Here is a 19,113-nt window from a genome sequence, read left to right on the forward strand (position 1 = left end):
CAAATAAAAGATAAAGACTGTGGGTTAATAATAATGATGATAATAATACATTGATATAACAGAATTTTGTTAAACATATTCACTACAATGAGTAATGCTGGAAAAAGACATTAAATCAACCTCCGACTAAACAAAAATTCAAAACAAGAATAACAGGTATATTACTATAAAGTAACAAACATAGTAAAATCTGTATTTCCTACTTCCGCTCACAGGTTAGAAGACCAACAGCTTCTTGAGAATCACTGTAGGCTATGGACAACGAAAAGATTTGTAGTTCTTAAAGTATTAAATTCTAAATAAAATAATTTTACATGGCACATTTTGTAATACTGTTGCTAAAAGCAACAAATTTCATAGAGTAAGAAAATTGGAAAAAAATTTAAAAGTAAATTATGAAGCACAAAAGAGATACACGACTTACGCTTTCAGGAAAAAGATTAGAGTTTAATACTTTGTGGCCTGCAAGAAGTAAACATAAGTTGTTTACGATATTTACAGATTCACGTTCCTTCTAGACACCTACTAGAGGTGGTTAAGGTAAATATTTCCAGTCAAGTTAAAGGTCCGGCAGACCTCAAATCAAAGTTGCACTTACTGCCGACCAGGATACGAAGGCATTGCAGCAGTATGACGAGCATTTACTTCTTAACAAAATTTTCTCTTCCTTTTCAGAAAACATTCACTTGCGATTGCAGTAAAGCAAATTATGAAATGTCTCTCTGTACTTTGTGCCAGCGAAATAATACACGAAAATATTCAATGAAGCATTCGCGTGAGCGCAAACCTCGGTGATACTGAGAAACACCAAAAACGTGTTTCCATATCTCACATTGTTTGTCACATTTGGCATAAAAGCTGGCATCAGCCTCATCGCTACATTTGGGATGCAAAGTATTAAGAACTGAATGGACAAGTATATCAACATCCGGGTCACAGCCACTTCTTTCCTGCATGGAGCAGTTGAAGTCTTCTTTCGCCAAGATACCGTCTGTCTCAGTTTTATTGCCGTCAGTATTGTCATGATTAATATAACACATGGGCATCCTACTGTGATAAGAGATCCGCAGATTACTTTGTCAACAGTGTCGATAAACTGTTTGTCCTCCCAATAAGATTGTTCCACAACGGCTACATGGGTCTTCCTTCCTGTCCACATGTCAACAACACAAACTATTCTATACTTAGCAGTGATTAAAAATCTTAAAAATGAAACGATGGGTACAAAAATAATAATAAGAACAGCCATTGGACCTGTTCTTAAAGTGTTCTGAGATCTAATAGGGAAGAAAATACTATAACACCTATCGCAGGCTATCAGTGCCGACAAGAATATACTTCCGTACACCAAACCATACAGTCCTATAACATTGTGGTTGACAATAAACCTGTAAATCGGTCCGTATCGTTCAAACTCTGCGAAGGAGGTAAACATCGCGTCTAAATTTAGGATAAACCCAAAACAAATAAACAAAATGTCAACAAATGACAAGCTAAACAAACACAAATTAATTCTATCTCTTACACCTTGCTTTAGAAACACCGCCATGTTTATGAGGTTTGCAGGGCATTCTACGATAAACAAGATGGGAGTGAAGATGGCAGACTTGATTTGAAAAATCAACAATTCTGTTTCCTCAGTAAACAAATCTTCTTTGTCTTCAGATGAACTGGAAGAGTTCAGCTGAAGTCTTGTGCAGTCTGTCAAATTATCTAATAGTTTATCCCTACCCTCGAATCTGGTGGTTTCCATCGCAACATAAATCATACGGTTAATTTCATTTCTTAGCGAAAATACCCATCAATATATACTGCTATGTCTGTCGATGTATATTTTGTGCTTGTATATGTATACTCACAAACAGATAAAAACATTTTTCTGATATTATTATATTTATTTCTTATATTATTAACATTGTAATGAGATAGCTAAAGAACAACATTTTAAGCCCTCATTACTTCAGTAAAGAATTAGTCTATAATATTTCCGATAAGTATATGTTCGTGGATATATTGCGTTTTTTAACCGGTCTTTTTTAAAAGAAACCACACACACACACATTTTTCAAAAGTCCATTCAGAAAGTACATCACAGGCATTTGGAAGAATTGGATTTTATTAGTTATTTACGCTGTTGATCAATTTCTGTTTCATTTCCTTTTTTTTTTAATTTACTTATGTCGAGTGATTGCATTTTTTTTTAAATCTTTCTTATTATCTAAGTTAAACGAAACAAAGAAAACAAAGCTGTTTAAAAGACTTTTTTTTAAATAATTAGAGCAAAATGGATATTTTCCATCATTATTTCTATAAATACCACGACTAAAGGTTTAGTTTCCACACTATGATCACGTGAACTGTCAGCAGTCTACAAAGCTTTTGATGCAGTGATTCAGAAATATTATGTACCTGTAGGTTAGGAGACATGTCAAGAATAAATTCCTACAAACATTACAGTCATCGCCGTCGTCATCATCAATCTCACCTATAGGAAAGCACAGGAAAGTATAGGACATTGGTGGCTACAAGAAATGGCATGAGTAAATGTTTGAAAAATATTTTCTGCTTAGAAAATGATTAGACAAAATGTGAACTTTAACATGAAATGTATCAATCTTTAGAAACTACCATGGTCTCGCTTGAAGCGTTGGCAGTGCGAATGTAAGCTTGCATACTCGAATAGATTGTCCAGTCTCCAATGAGCGAAAAGAACTCAAAAGACATTGGCAGAAGTTCTACCATCAGGGTTGATGTGCACTTTGTATTTTAACAATGTCCTTTTATCGAAAAGATGTTCCATCACCATACAGAGGCTGCTTCTGCCACCTTCAGGACTAACATTCCTTTAGCTGCTGGTTAATGAAGTATAGCAGAATGCCTGAAGAATTTTCATTTTATTTGGTTTTTAAAGTATAAAAGGTTGGTAAAATAGGTTTACAGACAAATGAAAAAATATAAAGTAAAGGAAGAGATGTAAACAATAATTGACAAAAAAATCAAACGATGGTCAGCTCGTGCATGCGTATATGAAATCAATTTTGTGTTCTTTTCTCTCTGTTGCTGTAAATGTGAAATTTAAGCTCCCATCACTCAACTAAAAAAAAAACCGTGCAAATGAAAATGTTAATAAGTTTTAATAACCACAAAAACATCAGTAGGATTAAGTATGACATGGACTTTATTATAAGCTAGAAAATACATTATCAACAATTCATGACTAAATACTGAACTAATCTCGCAAAAGCAGTCTATGCTAGCATTTTTTCCATTATATTTTCCCCCTTAAAGTACAGTGTGTGTGTGTATTTATATTTTAACTATTCAGTTCTCAGTAACATAATAACATAACAGCAACAACATAGCGTAGTCCTTGTCAGTTCTCACTCTTTGGATGAGTAAGTGTGCTTCATCGACTACCCATGTTCAACTGAACTTCAATGAACTTTATTATTGAGGCTCCATCACCTCACATCCCACTGATATGTAGTATATGTAATGTTTGTAATACAAAAACTATTTGCCATCACATCTAGTGAACATAGACTATTTAGGTTAGAAAAGATAGAGTTTGGGTTTTTGTTTTATATACGATATGCTTTGATTTCTGACAATACATTTTACGATGGAGAGAGGCAGAGAAGTAGTAAAACTCGTCTTTAGCCATGATCCTCCGCATATATTCTATATAAAAAAAAATTATAGATTACATTTCTGATAACTGTATCAAGTATATTACATACTTTTACCAGTCGATATCTTTGACATTTTATGTATGTATGTATATCTGTAATATTACGTGTATATAATGTAACGTATATACGTATGTTAAGTGCTTGCGATCGAATGATTAAATTTGTGATTTTTTAAACAATGCACATTACTTTTAAAATGTTTTCGAAAAAAAGTACTTACAACTATATGACTCATGGGATGGTTTTCTACAGCATGCGGGGACATTTGTGAGAAAACAAATTCTTGTCAAACATGACATTTTATTAAACGATTTTCTACTAAGCAAAATCTACAAGCTAAAAGAAAAATTATGAAAAAAATAAAAGTAGTGTTTATGGTAAAGCTAATAACTCCTATTCACTACCAAGGACAAGAGAACTGTATGGGATGTCTTTCCTGCTACTTGTCACTACTGGAGCTCTATGAACAAAATCACGATTGCCAAGGGAGCAAGGGAGGCTATCGGAGCGCGATCAGCAGCTGGTTCCGGGTTGTCGGTCCTCGAAGTCGCACGCCAGGATGTTAGGATCATAGAACAAGTTGGAGGGACAATTCATCTCAAAGGCTTTGCCGAAGGCATCGCACTGGATGTACTTGCGATGGTTGCACGGGTGAGGATAGAAGTACTTGCCTGAGAGGACGGCTGTTGCGCACGGGTTGGAGGCGACGGGAGTTGTTGTCTTGGGGTAGTCACAGGTGAGAATGTTCTGGTTCCATTCTTGGGTGCTGGGGCAGGGCATCTGAAAGGCGTTGCCCCACTCGTCGCATTGTATGAATCTGTTTTATTAGAAAATTCGATATGAAAAGTAGAGAAAGTGTTTGCGTATGTCTGTCAGCCTGTGCATACGTGTATACAATGTGCGAGCGCGCTTTGCTTGTTTGTTTGTTTGTTTGTTTGTTTGTTTGTTTGTTTGTTTGTTTGTTTTGCCCGACAACCTGCCTACGTAAAACTAAGGAGATCAACAAGTAAGAGAGGGGTAAGATGAGGAGGGATGAAAAAGAATAAGATGACAAACATGAACATTCATGCAAATGCAGGTGTTTAAAGCTCAGATTATAATACGTTCATTACTGCAGTCAGAATAGCTTGAGGGCAGACCGTAGCAAAGTCATTCATCAGTAATAAAATTCTGGGAGGAAAATTGGTGATAAAAAAAAAACTTCTGACCTCTTTTTACTGGTTGGGTCGGCGTAGTAGAACAGCCCCGTCTTCAGATTTGCAGGCGTGCAGGGGTTATAGGAAGCGACGGGAGCTGCTGTCTTGGGGTAGTCACAGGTGAGAATGTTCTGGTTCCATTCTTGGGTGCTGGGACAGGGCATCTGCCAGGCGTTGCCCCACTCATCGCATTGTATGAATCTGTTTTATTAGAAACGTCGATATGAAAAAGTAGAGAAAGTGTTTGTTGGTGTGTCTGTCAGTCTGTGCATACGTGTGTGTGCGCGTGCGCGGTTTGTTTGTTTGAGTTGTTTTTGTTTTTGTTTTTTTGCTTGTTTGTTGTTTCTTTGCTTCTTTGTTTCTTTGTTTTGCCCGACAACCTACCTACTTAAAAATAAGGAAATCAACAAATAACAGAGGGGTAAGAGAAGGAGGGATAAAAAAGAATAAGATGACAAACATGCACATTCATACAAATGCAGGTGTTTAAAAACAAAGCCGAGATTATACAACGGGCTTTACTGCAGTCAGAATGGCTTGTAGGCAGACCGTAACAAAGTCATTGTCCAGTAAGAAAATTCTGGGAGAAAATTGGTGATTAAAAAAATAACCTCTGACCTCGTTTTACTGGTTGGGTCGGAGTAGTAGAACAGCCCCGTCCTCAGATTTGCAGGCGTACAGGGGTTATAGGGGGACAGTGTAGCCCCCTGGTGGTCTGAGCCCTTGTTGCCGCAGCTCAGAGCCTCGGAATCGAAGATTAGCCCTGAAGGGCACAGGGTGACGTATGGGTTGCCTATGGCGTCACACCTGATGAACTTGGAGGAGTCATACGGGTAGGGGAAGACATCGCGGCCTTGGCTCAAGGCTTGCAACGTGCAAGGGTTGTCGTACCCGAAATTATCTGAGTCAACATAAAAATAAAGTAAAAACAAGATCATATATGATGGTACTTGATATAATGTTGTTTCTGAAGTAACAAACCTATTAAACAGCAAATAAACCATGTGGAGCAAAAACTGCGGTAAATCCTACAATAAAACGATTAAAATTGTATTTAAGTTTTTTTGTTTTGTTTTGTTTTTTTTTTTTTTGTTTTTTTGCAGAGACGAAAAGATATCAACCAAAATAAGGAAAAAATATGTGCATATAAGTATATTTAAATTTCAGCAAACCCATTGATGGAAGCGAGGAGAGAAAAGCTTACTGCTGCTGCTGCAGAATTTGCTGTAGACGTCCTTCTGTTGAAGCAGGTCGCTGTCCCTGCACTTGCGACACACGCCGCTCTTGCAGCACGTGATCTCCCAGGCTGAAAAGGCGAAAGTAGAACGTGATCAGTCACATGACACGTCACTGATCGTGCTGTCAGAGGCAATTAAACAAACACACAGTCTCTCTGTATCTCTGCCATCCGTCCTTGGTCTTTTTTTGAGGGGTTGACATTCTTTCTTAACTCAAATGTCCAACGGTGAGCAGGAAAAACCTGCATTGGTGTCTCGTGACCACACATGAATTGACCCATAACTGACATGGAAACCTCTATAATTTTTGTTCACCTAAAATCAAGTACAAAAGTATTTGCAACGAAACTTTTGTTTTTTATCTTTTATTGTTCTTTTTGTTCTGTTTTGTTTAATCTTATTTTTGTCTTTTTGTTCTTTTTGTTTTTTGTTTTTCGTTTGTTTTAATTAGGAGTTTTTTTTATATAATTGTTAGTTTGTGTTTGTGTTCTTTTTGTTTTTGGTTTTTTTGTGCTTAGTTGAGTTTTATTTTGTGCTCTTCTTTTTATTTTCGTCTACTGCTTTGCTCAGTTTTTGTTTTGTTTTTTTAATTTATTGTTTGGAGTTGTCTTATTTTGTCATATTATTCATGTTCCTATTTGTAGTCTTCACATTCTTTTTTCTAGTCCTCTTTGATTTTTTTATTCTTACTACCTCTGCTCCTCATTCAATATCTTGACATAAAAAAAGAATAGCATAGATACCCTCAGCCTCTGAAATAACGAGTTAGACAGCACGGACACCAAGCACACGAGCAGGACCACCAGCCGCAGGAACTCACGCTTGTCCACAACGGAAACCGTGTAGCTGAAGTTGGAGCACTTCTGCAGCTCCGCAATGGACGTGGGCAGCTCCTTGCCGACCACTGTGATGTACACCTGCCGGCCATCCTCCAGCACTGATGACGTCAGGTAGGCCGGCCGGCCGTCCTCTGCGGTGTAGTGTTCAGAGAAGAGGGCGGAGCTGGGGCGCGGGTTGGTGAAGGAGACGTAGATGTCCAGCGTCCCGCACCGCACGTCAAAACCCTGTTGGAGGCAAAACAAGAAGCTAGCATTCATCAGAGGGTCAGTCATCACCAGCTCCATACTTGAAACACCGAAATTTAAATGTCTAATATGAAATGACCAAGTAGCCTTTGCGCAGTGGACCGTAAAATGATTCACTGTGTCCAAGACCCAACATTTTTAAAAGTGAAACCCAGTCCTTCTGCTGTCCATTTTTATTTAGGTCCACATATAACAGAAATACTGTCGAGCATTGTAGCCACAGGTCCAACAAGGTTTGAACCAACATGTTTGGTTTTAAAGTACAATGAATTTGTATTTAGCTTATGGCGCTTTTACAGCAGAATACAACTAGAGATTTTTTTTCTCAGCCTGAAAACATTTCTCTAGGTCTTAAAAACGTTTTATATCACTCTTAACAATTGAAATATAACAAAGAAATAAAAAGGAGGCTTACTATTGTTTTGTTAGGTCCAATGATGCCAGTGTTGACGGAAATGGTATACGGCTCTGTGGTGCTTTGCGACACGTTTGTTGGAGCTGTGAGAACTTTTGGGGCTTCAACATGGAGTTTGTATATTAATTTCAAATAAATGTTTAATATTATAATCTTTAAATATATGCTTCGTCAGTTTGTCTTCATCTTGAGAATTAAACCATCAACAATTTTCAACAATTCCAGATCTTTCCGAAGGTTTCTAACTGATGTAAGAGAATTTGACAACTAAAAGCACTAATAGAAAAAAGGTGATTTTAACTACCGTTTAATCTGGTTAAAACTGCAAAAAATTTTCTTCGGCAAATAATAATTTTCATAAACTAGATGATATTGACACTAACTTAGACAAGTAGAAGAAACCGCAGAGATGGAATCATCTTTTGTGCTCCAATGTATGAATTTAGAAACGTTTTACTAAACCCTATCAGTATAAAATGCCAAAAAGAAACTGGTCCCCTGCTGAAGGAGATGGATACCATATACTTTCTATGGAATCCATATGTGTTCATCATGCTCTGTTGCTAGGAATATAAGGAATTGTTCAGGCTGACAACAGCGCTAGTGTTTGTACCGACACAGATGCTTCTGGATACAAACACTAGAGCTGTGGAGTGAAAAGGAATAAGAAGATAAGAAGAAGAAGACGCTACTAGAGACTGAACAAGAAGAGTTTCAATTTTAAAGTGAAAAAGCTGAAAGTTTTAACTATAGTAAAGTCGACATCCGATGTCGATAAACATTTTAAAATGGCTCCAGGTACCCGATGATGCTTTATCTAAAGTATGAGGACGAACAAGGATTACAGTCAACCTTTCGGAAGATAATAAAGCAGAGGAATAACACTTACCCTGACAGGTGCTGCGCTTGATTTCATAAATAATGCTGTTGATGATAGAGAAGTCAGTGAGGGTGAACACGTGACTACAGACCGGCTGCGAGGCGATGGCCTTCAACTCCGAAAGCTTGTAGTTTCCGATGCCAAGAGCAAACACGACCACCCCCGACTTCTGTAAACAATAAGTCTTTATGATTTGGGGGAATGCTTCTACAATGAGACCCTAGTTTTCTTCAATATGAGGAAGGAACTTGAAGTTAGTTTACCTATAACAGGGTATGTATCGAAAAGGTCCACAACGCCATCGGTAGGGACCATGTTCTAGTCTCAACCTGCTTCACCTACTGGACTGCAACAATTTTGCTAGTGTGGTTAAAGTAAGTTCAGTACAAGAAATCAAAAGTAATCTGAATAAATAACCTCCTTGTCTATGTTTACAAGCACCGACATGCACAGAAAAATGTTTAACAAATAATACTAGGCAAGTTCACGGATGCCCCTATACCAGCTCTTTCAATGTGTGTAGCCTTGTTTCATGTGTGTTTAACCTTCTTCTAGGCGTGGTGATGTTTGTATTTATAAGCAAAGAACAGTTGAAAATGTTCACTCAAATTATGGGTATATATTAGAATAACTGTTTGAATTCTTGAAGAATTTTTAGTAGTTTTTACTTTTATCAGTTTTCTTGGATGTAAAATTATATTAAAAGAAAATAATCCGTTAAAGTTGCATATTTGTACTTAAGCTAGATTTTTGCAGGTTAGTATACTTACTTTAAGACTTGCTGCGGCAGCAACTGTCGTCCTGAAGCTGTCGGACCACCCGTCTGTGACCAGTATTGCCACATGTTTGGAGTCATTTCTCGCCATCGGGAAGACTGATGTGCGAACTGTGTTCAGCGCCAGGGCTGTGTCTGTCCCTCCAGAAGCTTAGAAAGAACAGGCATGAGGAGTCAAGTGTTATAAGGGCAGATAATTTGCAAACACTTCAGTTGCTGTTGTTAGAATGTACTAACTGCGATAACAAGAACAAAAAGTAATAATAACATACAGTATAATAAAATATTCAGGCAAGCCAGTGTGTCTATTTTTGACCAAAACAAGTTCTTCACTCACTTATGATGATGTTTTTGATGGCAGAGACCACCTGAGCCTTAGTGCTGAAATCGTCGAACAAGAACCTGATGGTGGTGGAAGAGTCGAAGGTAGTCAAAGATAACTTTGTGCTGTAAGGTACATTCATGGACTCCGCGAAGTTCGCTGTCCAGTTGAGACTGAGTCCGAAGTCCTTATCATTCACACTAATCGAGCTGTCCAGGATAAAGCCCACATCCATAGGGTTGCTACAGTCTGTAAAGTTAGAAAAAAATGACTTTCTGTTAGTCATTGACCTTCGGAATATTGTACTCATCCTATAGTTTAAGCAGACATAACATTCTTCTGAAAAAAGCTGGAACTAAAATGAAAAGAATAAACAGAGCCCTTAACAAAAATCCATTCGCTGCAGACCAGCTCCATAGAACGATCTTTTCATTTTAAAAACGACTTTATTTTTTTTCTACTGCAATAGGGAGTTGAGGGCGAGAAAGCTACAGCAAAATTAATTCGTGAAATCGTTTGTTCAGGTATTCAGCCTCTAGTTGTTTTTCTTTTAGGCCCTTCGCCCCTCCTGGGGCATAGGCCATCGACTACAGTCTTAACTGTTGTCGATGTTTCGGTAGCAAGGATTTGTTTTAAGGGGTGGGGGTGCTGGCCCCACGCCCAACCCTCCTCCTTTTTCAGCCGGGTTTGGGACCGTCCTTGTCGGAGGGTATCCAGCCCAGAGGGTACCCAGAAAGAATGGCATGCCCGAGACGAGAAATGAACTCAAGGCAGCCAACCTTCACTAACAGCGCTAACCGTTGCGCCACCTAGCCTCTAGTACTGACACCTTATTAAAAGATTTGATGAATGTTTAACTTTACAGTAAAAGTAGGTGGCCCACTTTTGAGGCTCTTGGCTAAGTAATGGCTATGCAAATATTTGTTCATAGTAACACAAATGGATCCCTTCATTGTTTAGTGAGGCTTGAAAGATCTGAAATAACTGCTAAAAGAGAAAATAAGCCCATTTACCATTTCCAACACCATAAGAAAATTCTATCCCTACCGCAATATTGGCTCATGGGTCTGCTAGAGGGGCTCAACGCACCTTTAATGCATCAGTTATAATCTTCCTCTATGTTCATGAACGGTTGACAGTAAAGCAGTAATTTATATTTGTTACCTTGACTATAACGTCTCGGTTAATTTTGTCTCGGGAAAAAAACCCAACATTGTGGTATAGACCTTTAAATTTTTTTTTAATTTATCATTTTACATGTATGAAGAAATTAGCTTTTTTCTTGTATTGGTATTATTGTTTTTATAAAGTTACATCGGCCAGCACGGTGCAGGGGGAAGATAAAGTCTTCTCACTCTCTCACCATCTTTCTTCATTTTTTTCCTCTCTTTTCTTCTCTCTCTCTCTTCTGGTTTCTCTCTCTCTCAAACCCACATACAAATATCAGCGCGCATGATCTCTCTCTCTCACACACACACCACACAATCTCTCTATATCTATATATCATTTTATTCAAACACAAATTGTTGACCACAGTACTTGCAAAAACTGTAGCTTACGTTTTATTATAGTTGAAATCTATTAAATAATATTTGTGTCTCAAGAGAATTCGACTACTCAAATATTTATTTCCTGTCATTGACAAACATACCGCCCCCAAAAAATCTAAAATTTTTATTACCAGCTGTTTCTTTTACATGTTTAACATCCTTCTCCTTTTGCCTTGGGATATTTTCATGCTCTGTCATAAGTTTCGCTTTCCATTGTGGTTTTTTAATTTTATTTTATTATATATATAAAAAATGCAGCTTTCTTCAGCGCTGACTTTAAATACTTTGTTCACACAATGTCGATTGTATTTTTTGCTTCGAAAAGAGTAACACCTGAGGTGGGTGTTTGTTGTGGGGTAGGCAGTGGGTGCTCGAGTTGGGTGGGGTAGGTGCATGTCGGGTGCATGCCAGTTTGGTGGAGGTGGGTAGTGGGGTGTTTGTGCGCTCCTGGGTGTATGTGTGAGGGGAATGAGTGGGTGGGTCCTGCGTGAGTGCATTGGGAGGGGGGTGGATGACTTTTGCCGGTTGTCGGGGAAGGAGGATGAATAATAACATGTGGGCCTCCGCGTATGTTTAGATCGCAGTTGTGTTGTGTATCATGTTGTGCTGATCTCTTCTTGATGTTACAGACATGTTCATAATAATGAAAACCCTGACATCATTTTTACCATGGTCTCCTTAAAATGAGGAATTTAGAATTTAGCAATCCGCATCACATAAGTGGTAAAAATTTTGTGTCCCAAAAAAAAAAAAAGTAAAACAAATACCGATAAATTTTAATAGACTGGCTTTTGTGATATATACATTGAGGGGTTTGTAAAAAATTATAGAAATTCTATTTTTGCTCTTTTTTTAACAAAGACAGGTTTGTTTTGTTTCATAATTCTATTGAGTGGACAATACATCGCATTACTTACCGTATTGCGTGGCATTTGCAGACCTCTCTATGAAGATGGACTGAGGTTGTCCGGGGCGATAATATGTCGACCAGATAGCGGCTTGGCTCTGTGGATGTTCATTGCAAAAACGTTTATTCCACCATATCAAGGAGTTAAGCAAAAGATTTATTTTTGAAATTGCAGTGTGTAGACTGCAGGGATGAACTTCACAGGATAAAGGCTTACTTTATTACATATATCTATAAAACTTTTATCACTTATAATGAACACTCATTATTTAAGTTTGATTATAAGAAAGCCAATGCAGGCAAGAGCATTTATGCACTCAATATACTTCATTTATATACACAGGTGTATTTGCATGTGCGTTTCACTGGTGTTTTACAACATCAAAGTATAAGTGCTTGACATAAGCTGTTTATCAGTCGCAGGTGAAAGAGTGTACGCAGGGTGTTGACGACAGGTCGCACAATGCGAAAAACAAAAAAGTCACAAAGAGACTGCAAATCGTTGACAAGTTGTCAACAGTTCTTAGCTTGCAAACCCTTCCCTTTCTGCTGTTAGAAGTACAGACTTCTACAATTAAACCGGAAGTACATAAACCATCCAACACAAAGCCTTGCAACTAAAATACTGGCTTATGTCTCGTCCTCTAATCATTTAGTTAAACATCTACCGCAATTTCTGAATGAAAAGAATTACATTCTTACTTCAACGTCGGCGGGAAAGATGGAGTTGTGAGTTTGAGATAAGTACAGAGCCGCGGCTAACCCCGAGTACAGAGGTTTACGCAGGTCTGAGTACGCCACCCGTGTCCACGTGATGTTGAATGGCGGCTGACTGATGATGTTGCAGTAGCTTTGAATTCCAGTGCACCTGATTGTGGTATTGAACATTTGCCTGTCAACCTAGACAACAGACATTAATCATAATGTGAGAGAATGAGAGAAATGGAAGAGAAATATATTAAATCTCATTCCAGAAAAAGACAGTAAATGTGTACTTGGGAAGTTAAACACTTACAGTCACGTGCCTACTCAAACATAGACACACATGCTCACGTGCAAATTATCAATCAGCACAATCATCTCTAAATGACATTTTTGTTTTGCTATCATTCTGCACACACACACAATAGATACAATCCACTGATGCGTCTAGCTTCCTGACAGTTCTTAGAACGTGCATTTGCCGACACATCTCACTCACCTCAATAGGTATCTACCTGTCAGAAACTTCCAGGAATATCTAGTTTTCAGGATACACACCTGCCAGATTCCGCCATCATAGCCAGCTCTGTATGTCTTGGGATCCAAACCGTCTCCCGACTCAACTGAAGCCAGACGTCGCAAGAAAAGGCGGTCCTCGGAGAAGATGCAACTGTCACGTGACAAACCAAAAGTATCTGCTATTAAGGAATGAAGGTGAACCAACGATATCAGAATGAGATATTTTCTAGTCAAGGCTTTACAGTAACACTCGATTTTTTCCTAATTTTATTGCCTAGTGTTGTATAGATGTCGATGTATACGTAAACATAGATATTGTAATCGTAGCCATAAAAACATTGGGACCTAAATAAAATCTTTTAAATACTTTATAATATGTCCAATATACAAAAATCAACAGCCATTACAAAATCTTTTCTTCTTTGTTCAAAGATAACTTGATGATTATGTGTGTGTGTGTGTGTGTATTTTTATGCGCGCTCGTGTGTGTGTGTCCTTACTTTGACCGAATAAGGTCAACGACAGCGTCAACAACGTCACTTCCTTTGGTCTCAGGGACACGCGTGGAATCCACTTCCGCTGTTGCCGGCGTTATTACAGTAACCGCCAGCACCGTGGCCAGCAGAATAAAGAGCGCCATCTTCCGGGTTCTCGAGAGAACTCTAAAATAGATACAAAGGTAAAATTCGTTTATTAGTTTTCAACAAGTAATTTTAATTTTTTTTTCAACCACGCCTTACATCCGCCCACCGGTGCTCGTCTGTACAACGCTTGGCCCCTGTTATCAACGTCGTGACTTCACGTCTACGTGTCCATGTTTGGTGTGACAGGGGCAGTCAAATAAACAGGATTAGTTACCCTCCCCCCAGCCTCAGTTTGTCCAATGTACTCAAAAGATTGTTCTCTGTAAACACTTATTTAGGCCAGTGCAGTGAAGTACAAGTAAATAAACAGAAAGTTTATCTGTGGACATAGCTCGCTGACACAATGTTATCGACGATAACGACCTTTGTCACGAGACAATATGGTTTTTATATCTTCTCACGATTACTTTATCATAGATTGGCTTAAACATTCTGACAGTTCTAGAATCACATTCTCGATTGAACTTTCCACCGTTTATTGTTCTCAATTGCACCTTCAAGACAGGCCAGCAGGGTGCGCGCACTTTTTGCTCTTCAGGTCAGGAGAGCAGAGTGAACAGCCTTTACTTTACTATTAAGGCCTCGAGTCCACTTCAATAGCTTTAAATTAAAAAATTTTTATATACTAAAACTCGTATAAAAAAAGAAATAAAATTTTGAATCTATCATATCAGTAATTACACATTTAACGATAATGATTTCACCAAAATATTAAACTATATTTCAAGCCTCATAAAATTCATGTGAGTTGTTAAAGACTTGACTTTGTTGTGCCTCGGTAGACGAACACATGCATTTGGACAAAGGAAGGGTTGGTGGACTAAATGACTAATGGGCATTGTGACATGAAGTTTTTTAAAATTAAAAAAACTAAAACACCTTATGAAGAAAGTAAACATTGCATTAATTAATTCCATAAAAAAGGCAGTGACCACTGGGAACAGCAAAAGCAATAAAATTCCGAGGAGAGAGAGAAAAATATGAAGAGCCTGGAATGGAGTACAAAATAATAATACAGACGAAGGGAGTAAGAGCTCTTTTTATCAAAGAGCCTAGTAAGCATCAGCTACAAACGGTTGTAAAACATTTTAAAAATAAGAAGAAAACAGAAAAATACCAGCAACTGTACTTACACAAGTACTAAAGATGATTTCAAGATAGCTGTCTGTGTTTAGAGCGTCTTGAGTACCCTGTACCCCACCCGATTCCCAGTATTTAAGGGTGTCTGTTAGGAGTCACGTGACTCTAAAGGTTCTACTCATTGGTTGACGTCATCTCTAAAACTGGGGATTACCCAGACCAAACGTCCTGGATCTCTTGTGTTCCCAAAAGTACCTTGTATACCCAGATAAGGAATATTCAAACACCTTGTTTTTATATCAGGATTTTTTTTTTTCTACAAAGTGCAGTCTTTCATGCGAACTTGCGTTTCTCGCTACAGATACTGGCCACCTCTGGTGCCAGGGTGCTTACTGTACTTGGGGTAATAAATTCGTACTATTACACCTTTCCTGATCTATAGACTGTTATGGTTCATGATGATATGGTTTCTAGTTTGCAGTATTAACAATCTTTTCTTCTTTATTACATTTTATTTCGCTCTTTCTCTCTCTCTCTCCCTTTTTTATTTACTGAAACTTGTCGCAGAATCTTTGTTGTTGAGATCATGTAATCCTGAAAAAAAAAGTAAAATTGAATTGTGCAGAGAATGGTTATAAGATGATTATTTCCTACTCATTTTGTTTTTCGTGTTATATTTCACTTCCCTCTATAGTTTCGCTTGGCACGCATTTCCACAGTCACAGGTGTGAACATTCCGTTCCTGAAACTGGAGAAAACCACTCTATTGTAAAAAAATGTATTTATTCCATAACCTGGTTTTACATAGCTTCCTTGTATCTAAAATCATATAAATTATTCCTCTTGTCTTGAAAACCTGTTGGTGAAACACAGCCTTATCACACCTAACAGAGGTGGACTCGATCTGTAGTCTCCACCGTTAGAAATGGATACTCAACTGATCAGGACATGTAAAAGATAAGAGAAGGAGAGGGATGGGTTGAATGTTGTACATGCCGTGCTCTAAGACTGCATTTTAACGTATTTATGGCCCTCGTTCGTCCCGCATGTTTTTGTTTTCTTCTCCACTTGAGAAAGTTCATTTTAAATGTCCTGAATGTAAAATTTACTCCCTCACAAATTTACTCAAATGTTATGACCAAACGCCCGACACTTTATCGCCTTTGTGTGCTCCATGTGTTTTGTTTTCAAACTTTCCTGTTGGTGTGTTTCTCTTCAGGAACCTTGAAGCATTTTTTTGTGTACTTCTCTAACAAAACACACTGCGGTAGTTTTACTACCAACGTGACCACCATGCATTGTGTTGTCCTTTTTGCTGACATTTATTTTTCTCTTGTAGATCTTTTCCCGTTAGTGACAAACTATCTATTTTAATACGAGTAACACAACAAGAATACCTTGAAGTACAAATTTTATTAGTCCTGCCTGTTGAGATTTGTTTTATTTATTTTTATGTAGATTTTGTCTCTTTTGGGGTGAGTGTCGCCATCGAGTGGTTTCTTCTCATGCACGACAGGACTTTCTCCTTAAAACTGTGATATCATCCTCATTGGCCTCCTCCTCATCATCATCATCATCCTCATCCTCATCCTCATCATCCTCATCATCATCATCATCATCATCATCAAAGCATAAGATGTTTGTCTCCATTTGTCCCAGTATTTCGTTGTTCTCTTATTAATTCTCATTACCTTCAGGTCCGATTCTTGTTTTTGCCCCCGAACAGGGCTGGGTGACCTCTTTCTCTTTCCCTGGGAGCTTAGCTGTCAGTGAATGTTCAGTAGGTGTCAAGATGTGAACAAAATATAGATGTTTCAAAAACAATTTTATTTTATTTCAATTATAGGTGGATTAAATCTTCTCTGAACATAATTTTTGGACCAGAAATGTTTGTGAAGAAAACCTTTTAGGCAAATTTGATTCTACTCTACGAGCAGTTTGTTTCTTAAAAAAATGTGCCATTAACTTTGCCGCGAGTGTAAAGTGGTTTTATTGCGTTCAACAATGACAACTGTTGTACATCTTGAAATAAAATTCCTATTATGCATTTTTTTTCCTTAACTTTTATAACCCTCTAAAGTCGAGCGTCGTAGCTGAATAAAGCAAGGAAGAAGCTCTTGAAAGGGTTTAGCTGCCACCAACGGGTGTTCATTATATTAATTAGCACTTGACACAAACGAGATCGTGCAGCTACTGCACGTAAAACCCTCGCTCAGATATTAAAGGACCAGTAAGGCGAATATTAATTAGGTAAGCCTTAATGCGAGGAACTATTCGTTAAAGTATCGATAAACCCTCACCGTTCGTTCTCGAGATACATGTTTACAAAACAGTACAAGGTACAGAAAAAGATCATCAACACAAGAGGTCACAATTGTACATTGATATGTTAATGTTGTGAAGACTTCAACCAATGGCAGAGCTAGGGCTAAATGTGTAAAGGACATATCTGTGAACAGAAGTCCCGTTTATGTGATGATGCTTGTAGATGTGTATCTCTAAAACAAAAAAGGAATATTCAACCAGATGTGGATAAATAAGATTTTAAGCTTTACCGGATCATAAAAGAAACATCCCTACTGGTCCTTTAAACTTCCGAGCAGGTGCAAGGAGAATCCGAGGTCTAATCCTCCGCCCTATATACAGGTAGACAAAAACACACAGAAACAAGAGTAATCAGGCGGTAAACTCACAGCAAGATTCTTTTTTCAAAACTCTCGAGATGGCAAATTCTTAAGGGTTGAGAGTTCATGTGATGTCTTTTGAAAGGGAAGGAGAACACAACTGCTAGGATGTGCAACCTTCCCTCCTAGTCCTTACCCCCTTCCCAATTTCTTTTTAAACTAAGACGAAAATAGGTGTTAGTCCTGAGGTTAATTACAGGTTACTGGAAGCAGCTGCACCTGCCTGGGTCGTCCCTAACCGATTCTCTTGAGTGCTTTTCTGGGAAATTTTTTATTTAAAAAATGGTTTGTCCTTAGGTAATGAAACGTGGGTAGTCAACTACCCCACAAAATATTTACCAGAAGGAAGAGAAATCATGCCTTTCTAGTTCCCTCTTCCCATGCCTTTTGCTAAGAGTACACCTGGGTGTATGTCTGATGGGACACACGTATGCATGGTTCGTATAGACGTGAACGTACATATACTTATAAACAATAAGGATGTGTTCACCAACATTTGTTCTGCTTCTTTACCACACCCCAACCCGCTAATTAATGCATGCACGTGTCTCAACAACTGTAATATGTATATAGCAGGCATATATACAATTGCTGTATGTTAGTCACTTTCGTAATCCCTTATTTGGAGCTGTCCTTCCATCTATCTACCTACCTGTCTATCTGTCTGTATGTCTGCACACTCATAAATACATCACATACACACACAAATGCACACGTATCCACGTCCATTCAAACAAATGAAAAAACGCAAAAATGGAAACGGAGTGAGTTAACAAGAATTTTAGGATGAGATGCAAGAGCAAGATACTGAACGAGGGAGGGCAGAGAAACTGAGAGGAGAGGAAGGGGCAAGCTGTTTGTGAGTTATTTTTATTTTTTTATTTTTTAATTAATTTTTTTAAGCTTGCCACAGCGTGGACCGCATTATCGTTTCCTTGTACGACGGTCCTCAGTATTATGTGGGGTAGCCTGTAGACTCTAGAGCAGACCTGGGCAAACGCCGGCCCGAGGGCCGGATCCGGCCCTCCTCCTGTCTCTGACCGGCCCGCCCGCTGGCCCGCCCGCCAGTAAATATACTATATATACACTATTGGGTAAAACTGAGTTAACTATATTAGTCCGGCCCTCTAGAACCATCCCAGTTTCTCATCCGGCCCCTTGGGAAAATTAATTGCCCACCCCTGGTGTAGAGGTTACTGGTGTTCCACCAAGCGACTAACTGTTCGTCTTCTGTTCGACCGATCCAGCATGTTATTCAGTTTTCTGTATACCGTCATGTCTTCTCAGTGTGCTTAACTTGTTCATGTCCTCTCCAAGCCCGACCAAAGGCCACGTGACCGGGGCAGACCAACCTGGACACGTATGCATTGATCCCCAGATGGGCCAGTACGCATGACTGTGAACACGTGACTACAATGTCTGTC

General features: G+C 38.5%; 1 protein-coding gene across 2 annotated transcripts in view; it reads right to left on the minus strand.

The window, feature by feature from the left end:
* Positions 1-3,118: 3,118 nt before the first annotated feature.
* Positions 3,119-19,113, minus strand: part of LOC112562217 — a 32,702-nt gene continuing 16,707 nt past the window's right edge. Inside the window, exons 1-14 of one of the 2 annotated variants that reach the window (XM_025235313.1) lie at positions 15,059-15,194; positions 13,782-13,943; positions 13,321-13,432; positions 12,763-12,960; positions 12,071-12,158; positions 9,619-9,852; positions 9,277-9,431; positions 8,516-8,675; positions 7,627-7,727; positions 6,947-7,190; positions 6,093-6,194; positions 5,507-5,789; positions 4,901-5,089; positions 3,119-4,509 (exon numbers count right to left, since the gene is read on the minus strand). In XM_025235313.1, coding sequence (XP_025091098.1) covers positions 4,206-4,509; positions 4,901-5,089; positions 5,507-5,789; positions 6,093-6,194; positions 6,947-7,190; positions 7,627-7,727; positions 8,516-8,675; positions 9,277-9,431; positions 9,619-9,852; positions 12,071-12,158; positions 12,763-12,960; positions 13,321-13,432; positions 13,782-13,921 — 2,310 coding nt within the window. In that variant the 5' untranslated portion in view covers positions 13,922-13,943; positions 15,059-15,194 and the 3' untranslated portion in view covers positions 3,119-4,205. Of the gene's footprint in view, positions 4,510-4,900; positions 5,090-5,506; positions 5,790-6,092; positions 6,195-6,946; positions 7,191-7,626; positions 7,728-8,515; positions 8,676-9,276; positions 9,432-9,618; positions 9,853-12,070; positions 12,159-12,762; positions 12,961-13,320; positions 13,433-13,781; positions 13,944-15,058; positions 15,195-19,113 lie in introns of those variants that run through there. The other variant, XM_025235314.1, reaches the window with a different exon arrangement.

This window comes from Pomacea canaliculata, linkage group LG4 (genome assembly GCF_003073045.1).
Source record: "Pomacea canaliculata isolate SZHN2017 linkage group LG4, ASM307304v1, whole genome shotgun sequence".
In the NCBI taxonomy this organism is placed as follows: Eukaryota; Metazoa; Mollusca; class Gastropoda; order Architaenioglossa; family Ampullariidae; genus Pomacea; species Pomacea canaliculata.